The sequence below is a fragment of the Thermobia domestica genome, chromosome 1, assembly GCF_964235325.1.
Source record: "Thermobia domestica chromosome 1, izTheDome1.hap1.1, whole genome shotgun sequence".
Classification (NCBI taxonomy): domain Eukaryota; kingdom Metazoa; phylum Arthropoda; class Insecta; order Zygentoma; family Lepismatidae; genus Thermobia; species Thermobia domestica.
In genome coordinates, this window is record NC_137454.1 from 195,820,953 (window position 1) to 195,831,357 (window position 10,405).

The window sequence follows — 10,405 nt, forward strand, 5'->3', positions numbered from 1 at the left end:
AATTTAAAAATAATGAAAGATGATCAACATTAGTGTCCAATTCATAATTTTAGGGGTAGTTGGGACGAAAAATGACTCTTTCAATGTTGTTTACATCTAAATTTATCCCTTTATGTCCAAAATGAAACATATTCTCTTCACTTGAAGAACGGCTATTCTGCTAGTAATATGATAAAAGATACTACGGTTTAATTATTACAACAAGACTTCGTATTGTGCATGCTTTACATATTAACTCTGAAGTTATTGAAAGCTTTCGCGAAAGACATACGTTTACAATTGGTTCTCCCCTATTATCAATAGAAATTCCCTTTGAATTTCTGAAAATAAAATCAAAGATATTACTGACGAATTGTTTCATCTTGAGAAAATCCAATTAATTTCATTATTAACAATTGGTGTATCACTTAACCCTGATTGCCCTTAGTATTGATAATATTCTTACGCTAATGATAAGAAGAGATTAATTTAGGAAAGTTTGGTACGTTGTATAACAGAATTGTCCAGAAACGATGACATTTTCTTAACTTGGGGAAACCCAATCATTCAAAGGTAAAATAATCCGATTTTAATTGTTCTCAATAACATCATACTCATAAAAACCACTTACTTGTTTAAATTATCTAAAATCTGTCATTATGAAAAATGTTACTCAAGATAAGATTTCTTATGTAAATATATAAGATAAAATTTGCTATATAAGTCTAAAAAATAACTTAGCATCCTACATCTCAGGACATACCATCATGTTTCGTTTGGCTCTGATTGCTGGTCTAGTGGTGTGCGCTTTTGGTAAGAATATCTTTAATAAGAAAACGTTTTATTGTTAAAATATATATATCTTTTGTTAATTCTCTTTTACCAATGACTACAAATTTAAAAGTTGGCATAAGTATTATTTATATAATTATTTATGAAGTTTCAATTACTAGGATTTACTGTCTGAAATATATTAAACCAGTCTCTCAATCCAATAACTGCTTATGAACCATTAGACAAGAGGAAAATTATTCTTGAAATTGATTTCGTACTTACATTTTTATGTATGTCTCAGAAAAGCGCATTATATAATCTTTTCTTCTTACTTGACAAACATGCTTGAAGATTTTCAAGGTTTCGTTTCAAAATACTGCACAATTAATAACACACATAGGAACGCGTTTAGTTGTTAAAACTGAATTTTATGCTTTGTAATATATTTTTGAAAGGCATGAGACAAGATATAATAAATTCCATTAATTAACTCCCCAACAAATAATAAAAGGTGCATATTAATTTAAAATATTACTCTCAAGAAAGTAAATTCAACTCTAAAGAAGATAGGCAAAATAAAATTAAATAGATAAGGACAAAGGTTGAAAAGTTGTCAATTTTGAAATATTGGTGTTTACATTATCAGAAGTTTCTACAAGCTTTATTTAAACAGGAAGTATTTTCCACTAAAGACAAAAGTACTATTTATTTTACTTATATTTATACTTTGTTTAAGAATAATATTTTAAAAAATCATATTCTAATTTAAAACTGCAATCATTTTCGTGATAAAATATGGATATGACTTATGATTGTTGTAAATATTAAGCGATCTAAGGAAAAATACACTCAGTGATTTGTTTCATTTCAGCGACACCTAACTACAAGTTCTTAGGAAGAAAGAATTTCTTTCCACATGGAAGAATTGTAGGAGGCAGCCCTGTTGCACCTGGAGAATTTCCCTTCCAGGTGAGTAGTCCTATCAAATTTTAGAAACGTTGAATAGTTTGTTGCGCTTTAGTGTCTAATAATATATTAACCGGTACTCAAAATTTTTTCTTTACAATTGTGACAAATACTTAAACAATAACCTATAAAATCACATACTAAGAAGGAGTTTGCACTGATATTCCACCTATAATAATCTATTATATTGACGTTGTGTTCACTTTAATCATATGGAGGAATTACAAAATACTTAATATGTGTAGTAATGTTCGAAACTCCAACAAAAATTTGCATAAAATACACCTTGTGGAATTCAGTAATTGACACCTACACAATTTAATGTACTGTGTACCATTTTATATGAGAGAAATTATGAAACAAAACGCTGCAAGAAGAGACTGCTAGATTTTAGTCTAGATGTACACTAAGATTCCCGTTTCATATGCTGTAAATATAGTACTATAAAATATCAAACATATTGTAACTACATGCTTGGAATACTTGTTGATGTAAATTTGGACTTTTAAAACTACTTTAGCTCTATAAAAATGGTGCCCCTTCAATCTGGATATGTTCCAAAATGTCGCTTTTACTTCGGTACTCAACATGATGAATGCCTACTCACTCCAAGAGCTACTTCCAAAAGTTTTGCATGTATTTCAAAGGTTTTGAAGGTACTCGTATTTGTTTACGATATACTTTATGTTCTCTTTAACCATCTGTTCGGATAAAAATACTCTTCCTTATCTCAACTTTCAGAGGAACAACTTTCAAAATTAGTACAATTCAATGATTTAGTCTCTATCACTGTGCCACGTAATGAACTTTGCCATCAAACACACACTATCTTAAAATGAAAACAGTCAAATGACTCTTCGTATAAAAAATATTGACCTGTTATTCATGTTTAAAATCATTCTATAAAATCGTGTCAAGAAACATCTCTCATGTCTCTATGAAAAACAGCCTACTGTTATCCCTGAGCATATTAAAGAATATACTGAAATACTGAAGTACTGAAATATGAAACGAACTTTGGGAAGCATATTTCCACCAAAAAATAGGTGACTGGCCAGCTTGACTATACTTTAGACAAAAAATAATAATGTGTACTAAACTACGTTAAACTCAAAATCAACTTGACTAAGTTACATACTGTTCAATGAAGCATATTACTATGAAGTATAGTTTGTAAGACTATGAAACAAATATATCCGACTATGTTTTAAATTACAACGTTAACTTTTAAGACTATTATTTCGGATGGTTGCAATGAGAGTACGCACTCTGTAATCAATCGAGAATAAGCCACTGAGCTCAAAAAATTGTGAACGTGTTATGTTCACTCTCTGCTAGAATTTGAGTCTCTTTTTATGCAGAAGCATATCATTATCTAAAATCCTGGAAGTTTGGTATTTTGGGTAATTAGTGGATGTGATTGAATTTTTTCAGAAACTTTCGCGCCTCACAACTTTTTAATGCTCAGAGTATTAGTACGATTATGTTTCATTTTAGTTTTAAAATTGTTTTACGCTCTATAAATCTTATGAAGGCGAATAGTATTTTTTGAGGTCTGTAAAGAAATAATTTAAATATGATAAATACAGTAATGTTTTATTGGAAACAAATTACTCGTTAATTAAACTGATATAATTAAAGATCCATTTGAGAAAGAAGTCTGTATATTACGGGAAATGCTGGTATATATTGCAATTCCTATTTGGTATTCTATCAGGGTACTCATCCAGACCGGGATTGAACATAGAATTTCACAAACAGAAAATACATGACTTTGTCACTGGCCATAAGCAGGTATAGTCAAAACTTATGGCGAACGACTATAATTACTGAGTATATATTTTTGTATTGCAGGCATCGGTCCAAGTTCTTGGTATGACTTTGTCACTGGCCATAAGCAGGTATAGTCAAAACTTATGGCAAACGACTATAATTACTGAGTATATATTTTTGTATTGCAGGCATCGGTCCAAGTTCTTGGTAGTCATATCTGTGGAGGAACTGTCGTCAGTGAAAATTTTGTAATCACTGCTGGACACTGCTCAGAGTAAGTCTCATTTAAAGTCAATAAGTATCACTTAATTAGTTATAAAATATTACCATTAGATTAATCAACTATGATATTGATGATTTCATAAAAACAATTACACACTGTCAATTGTTTTAACAGTATAAGCAGTTCTGTGTGAGTGGGTGTTGTTATGGATAAAAATTCCAGAACGTATTATTTCACTCCGTATTTCGAATAGCATGTCGCAGATTACCCTATGTTTAGGAATACATGTCTGCTGTAATTATTCGCCCTGGCTCCAAGAATTTCACAATAATTCCTTTAGTCCTCTTTAATTAATTTTACCCTTTAATCCCAAAGCATGGTCGCCATGATTTTGTGAACCGATAGCGTGTGTTTGAACTTCTTCGCTTAATGAGAACTAGAGAGCCACCATTACATTTAATGCTGTTTTCGCCTCCCCAGTGGCGTACGATTTCCAGATTTCATTTTCCATCACTATGTGAGAAAAAGTCATCTCCATACTCCCACCAGCGAGCCAAAAAATAATTTGCATCGGGCATTCTTTGTTATTTGTGAGCGGCTCTCTATAATTCTGCCACCCAAATCACAGAGTTTGTGATACCCGAGCGTGTCAGTCACAATTCGATCCACTGTTTTCCCATATACTTCTGCAAACTCAGTTCAGTTATTTTAATCTGGCGATTGGATCGCACTTTCTCGTTAACACGTCCCACTAGATCATTCGTCTTCTGCTATGCTCATCGTTAACATTTGAACGCCATTTTTATAAACTTTGCATCATCGCATTTGCTGCGATGTGTGCTGAGTTCGATTCACGATGGAGACACTCAGTCAAGAAGGTGTAACAGCTGTTTCAGGTCAGCAATCCTGAAAGACCTTAAACTTTTCTTCTTCCCAGTGACTGATGAAATGTTTTTACTAATAATAAAAGCAGTATTTTAATTAATAAAAATAAAATACCCGTAGTAAAAACATGATATACCACTTTCATGTTCCGTTGGTGTCCCTGAAACAAATGAGGGATGGTCGTACCACCGTATCCTCCTGGAATTGCCAGTGTAGAAATGAAATACCTCTCTAAATAGCATAAGTTGCTTTATCTCGAGTCCAAAGTCTTGAAAATATATATAGATATAAGATGAAGGATCTCATTCAGCCAGTCAAAAATGTTGAGACGTCGCGAGAGGCTGTATCATGTATTTACAAATACTATTGTTAAGTTGAGTTACCCCGTCTCTGGGCTCCAGTTATCAAAAAGTGAGTTGAGTTGAGTTGGTTCTGAGTTTAAAGTCTCGTACAGCAGCGATGCTATATGAGACGTGGACCTATTGATTAACATGGAATCCGAATCAGATGAGCTCCCACCGAGAATTGAACCGGGGTTCCCATGCTAAAGGCGCGTTCCCTAACCGCTAAGGAGCTCATATCAAAAAGTAAATGAACTGACCCTGAACATAAGAACAGCACAAGCAAGGTACCAGTTTCACTGACTGAAGTTGGAGTATTTGTAACTCGAATTCTTCAGTCAAATCATCATTGGTACTTAGTCCCGTGTAACAAAGAATGAATACTAAGCATACTTTGTTAGCTAATGAAACAATATCAAAACAATTTTCCAGTATCTCAGCTTAAGTGGTTTACACACATTGAATAACGTTGTTTTCATCACATAGATGCATTTCACAAAAAGTAACTTTTTATGTAAGTTCCTAAAACTCTATAGTATATATATATATATATCATACATTTTGATTTGCCTAACTGATCACAAGTGTTTTTTCTCTCTTGTTAAATTTATGTTCTACTTCCCTGTCATTATGGTCTAAAATTATGTAATTAAATAGTGTGATATGAGCGTACTGGGAAGGACCTGTGCCATAAAATGCTGTCGATTCTCAGTGGAGAGAACACGTCCCAGTCACGTGTTCCTCGCACGTAGTTGAAGCTAATTTATTCAGAAGCACTTGTTACGTTCAAATATTTCGCTTTTCTTATACAATTTCATCAATTTTATGCAGAAACCCGTAACATATCTAGAGTCTTTATCCTGATTCACAATGCTTCATTTTCAAATTGAGTAAATTCTTTTCAAGTGCTGTATCTTAGTAAAACTATCCAACATCATAACTGGAAACCTTCTTATTGCAATTTCTCAGTTCAATTCAAGAAATGCTTTAAACGTTTAAAATAATTTTAATGTATATCATTCTAATGTATAAGTTCCGTTTATGTAAATTATGTTTATTCACTTTGCTTCATTAGACAATGCCAAAGAGAATATTTAGGAGCAACAATTGTAATCGATTATATTAATGTTGGCTTTCTTTTTACAATTCTTCAACAGCTATAATAGGAGATATTACAATATCGTTGCTGGAATTACCAACCTGAACGAAGGAGGCCAGTCTCGCAGTGTAGCTGAGATTACTGTTCACCCAGATTATGATACCCTATGGACTGGTATTCCAATCAACGACATTGCTGTATTCAGGGTAAGCGATATTTGAGAAAAATTACACAGGGCCTAAATTATTCTAAATAACTCTCAAACATAAAAAAGAACGTTGTCACAGTAAATACACTCTTGCAATATAATATTTTTTTTCAATTCTAAATAAATGTATTATTTCATTATTTCCACTTAAACGTAGGAGAAGTGCTAAAGTTGCATTTTCATATTGTACTAGATCATAGTGAATTTACATAACTCTAACAGATTGTAACAACGTATCTAAAAGAATTGAAGTCGTACAGATTAAGCATTTTTCCACCAATTAATAACTTCATCTTGTATTATTTCTTCTTTAGATTTCTCATTTTGCCCAATGGTGACACTTTGCAACTATTCAATTTTATTAGTTTTTCATATGATTCTCTGTAAAAAAAGTAGTTTTTCATGGGTTCTCGATGACCACTTCTTCAGCTTAGTTTGATAATGAGCTCTTATTTCATGTAAGTCAAGGCATCGCTCATTGGAGGCATTAAGTCGACATTGGTTGTCAGTTTCCGTAACATAGCAGAACCTTGCATCTCCAAAGGTCATTATTAGAGATTATTTCTATCATTATTTATTATCATTTATCATTATCTTTTACAGGTTAGCGAACCCTTTGAATTGAATGACAACCTTCAACCTGCTCAACTTCCCTCAGCTGGATTAGAGCTCGCTCCAGGTACTGAAGTCACGATCACCGGATGGGGAACAACAGAGGTAAGAACATATATTTGTATATAAGAATACAGCAACCTTAGCTCCTGCCGTTCATTTAAAAAGTAACTATGCTGATAGACTTAACAGAATTTAAATATATCTCTTGTGAATTATTTGAATCCCACCACATTTCAATGATGTCTTAAAACTCTAATCTACTTATCAGTTTAAGTGTGAAATATTGATATTTATATTGAACGTACGACACGGCAGCTCAAGGGTAGGTGCTTAACTCTAATGCATGCAATCGCTGGTTCAATCAAGCTCCTCAAATTTGCTTTGTGGTGGACAAACACGAGGTGCATAATTTTTCTTTATGTTCTCCCGTTTCCTTCTACATCTTCACCATTATCAACCATCTTATTAACATCTCATAAAGTTTTGGTGCATAGTTTTTGAATTCATTCGTAATATAATATATTCATTTATAATTCATTAACATTATTCCCTAATTTACTCATACAAAAGGTAATTATAACGTTCTAATAAGAATTTCTAACCATTAGAAATTCTTAGATTATTTTTATGAAACCGGTTTTTTCATACTACAAGAAACGTGTATAGGACATAATTTTTGTTAAAAAATGCGTGGGTTTATCGTAGGTCCTGAGAAAGTGGACCCGCACAATTGTGCGTATTTTGAAGTCGTACTGAGCGTGAAATGAAAAATTCTCGTTTGTACAATACAGAAAAGCTACTCGCACAATTGTGCGGGCTCTGGCGAAAAGGATTACATTGTTATGTATCAATTGATTATCTTTCTTGATAGTTACTAAATGTATTTTTCTTGTTGCAGGAGGGTGGTGATGTATCTGATGATCTCTTGCAAGTCCAAGTTCCCATTGTAAGTGCTGAAGAGTGTGACGATGATTATAGAGCTTATGGTGGAGTTCCTGATGGTCAGATCTGTGCTGGTGTTCCTGAAGGAGGAAAGGACTCTTGCCAAGTAAGAGTTTTAGATATTTACTTCTAGTAGTTTGCCATTTACAAATGCTAAACCATTAAGAGTAACAAAGCTAAATTAGTAATAAATGATTCCATAATTTTTAAGTAAGTTAGATGTTATGATGAAGTTAAGAATGTTTCGTGACCAAATCCAGATGTACAACGTAAGCACATAGTATTATTGACTGAGAAGATACATTCGGCTAACATTAAAGTAAATAATTTGAGTCTTACACATCTTTATTATTATTATTATTATTATTATTATTATTATTATTATTATTATTATTATTATTATATACTGTTTTTTATAATTGGTGGAATTTTGATAAAATTTAAGGTCATATTCCAGAATGCTAGGAAAATATATTTAGAGCTCACCATTAAATTTTTAAGACAAACACAAGTAGAATTGTGTTCGATTGATTCTGTACTAACCTCACACAAAGACATTCAGCAATTCTCAATAAAGAGAAGGAATACATTCAGCAATGCATTTCCTAAGACACTGTACTCAAATTCCAACAACAGTAATAGAAGAAAGGAATTATAGGCGGAGCCATATATTAAAACTAAATTTTATTGAGGGTTACTATAGAAGATCATTGATATATGCATTGTTCCTAAATGTGGGTGTCAATTGGTCACAAGAAAAAATTGCACTATCATCTTTAAAATTATTTCCTGTCTTGGAAGGATTCCATTCACAGTCGTACGAATTCGGAATCAATGTTAGGAAGGGAAAGCATACTGACACCATTTTGTATCCCTTGTCGTCTTAGGCTAGTATTATTCTATGGGTATCACTATTTCCCATTCTCAATCGAATTCTTTTATAGGCAATAGATTTACCCTGTCATAGAACATTGTTATTGTATTAGGATATGTTATTCTTGGTCTCAACAATTAATATTTGAAGCTTTCGTCAACGTAAAAGTATATGATGATACGAGGAATTTAAAGTCATACTATCCATAGTTACCTATAGTCATCATCTATCAATGTTTACTTACTACACTAGTTAAGCTATCTACCAATCTATTGAACTCGTGAGCTGAATGGTATCAAAATGATTTCCTAACAAAATTAACAAGGTCACATCAGGCTTGCTTGGGTAGCGTGTTAAACGGACACGGCTTACAATAACCTTTAAGAGTCTATAATCTCATTTCCATGTAATTCTTCACCATTAGCAGTAGATAACGAGCATACATTTAAATGTCTCGTTGTCACTCCTTAATCATAAGATAATATTTACTAAAGCTCGTGTTACAAACTCTTTATTCTTGTAGTGCTTTTGACTGCAAATAATTTGGTATGTTCATTAAATTATTATTATACAAACAAAATAAGAACTGTTCATATTTGTGCTTATTTAAAACATACATTTACAAATTACAATACGTATCACATATTTATCCATTGGAAATTTTAAACTTTCATGGTTCAATTCTCCTATATTCACTAATAAATTGTTTAATTGCCAAAGAATGTAAAAGTATTGACATATTTGGGATCTAAACAGAAGTTGAATTCAGCTGTAATTCTCCGAAATTCACTAAATAAATTCATTAGTTTTACCAGAAGAGGCAATATCCTCTCAAACATTTATCAAAATCCTTCTTTTGAGCTTTTCGTAAGCCTAGAAGTATATGTTAATTTGTTATTTATTTATATTAATGTTTTACTACTGTAAATGGTTCCTATATTATATATTGGAAGTTTTAAACAGTTTATATGAGAAAAAAATATATCTATAACTTTAAATAGAAATGTCTCATTATGTTGTTTGCAGATATCTAGCAATTGTCATTAAATCTTATGATAATGAAGGCTTAACCTGCTATAATATTCGTATATATTCAGTAGTTAAATCGTGTAGTTAACACATAGGGAAAAATTCTGAAGAAAGAGTCATTTGATATAATGATAATTAAGGTACTTTAATGAACCCATTTTGCTACTGCATATACAAAAATAGATTTCTTCCTTTCTTCTGTTTATATCATATTGCTTTACTTTATAATAATACTATGTTCTTCGCAGGGAGACAGTGGCGGTCCTCTTACTCAAGATGGTGTTCTTGTGGGTGTTGTTTCCTGGGGCAATGGCTGTGCTGAAGCAGGATATCCTGGTGTCTACACTGATGTCGCTTATTTCATAGACTTCGTCAATAGCGTTATTGGATAAATTATACAATGTTAATATCGATTTCGTTGTAAAAATGTATAATATAAAGTATATAATATAATAAAAATATTTAAAACTTATTACGTGTATTTACATTTTCTTTGGTTTGTTTTTGAGGCTCACAATCTACTTCTCTTATACGGAAGTTAGAAGGTAGGATGCCAGTTTTGTAATCCATTCTTTCTACTGATACTGAGTTTGAACTAGTGTTAATTAATACATGATAATAAACCAAACTGATCTGTGTGCGTTACCTATATATATTAATTTTATTTCAAGAACAGAATAGGAAACTATATATTGTC

The 10,405-nt window shown here is 32.0% G+C and overlaps 1 protein-coding gene across 1 annotated transcript; it reads left to right on the forward strand.

Moving 5' to 3' along the window:
* Positions 1–713: 713 nt before the first annotated feature.
* Positions 714–10,180, forward strand: LOC145692492 (trypsin-1-like). Its single transcript, XM_081767804.1, has 7 exons — positions 714–792; positions 1,625–1,722; positions 3,681–3,766; positions 6,099–6,246; positions 6,852–6,965; positions 7,762–7,911; positions 9,957–10,180. The coding sequence occupies exons 1-7, from the start codon at positions 747–749 to the stop codon at positions 10,098–10,100; spliced, it is 786 nt and encodes a 261-aa protein (XP_081623930.1). The 5' UTR covers positions 714–746; the 3' UTR covers positions 10,101–10,180.
* The last annotated feature ends 225 nt before the right edge of the window (positions 10,181–10,405 follow it).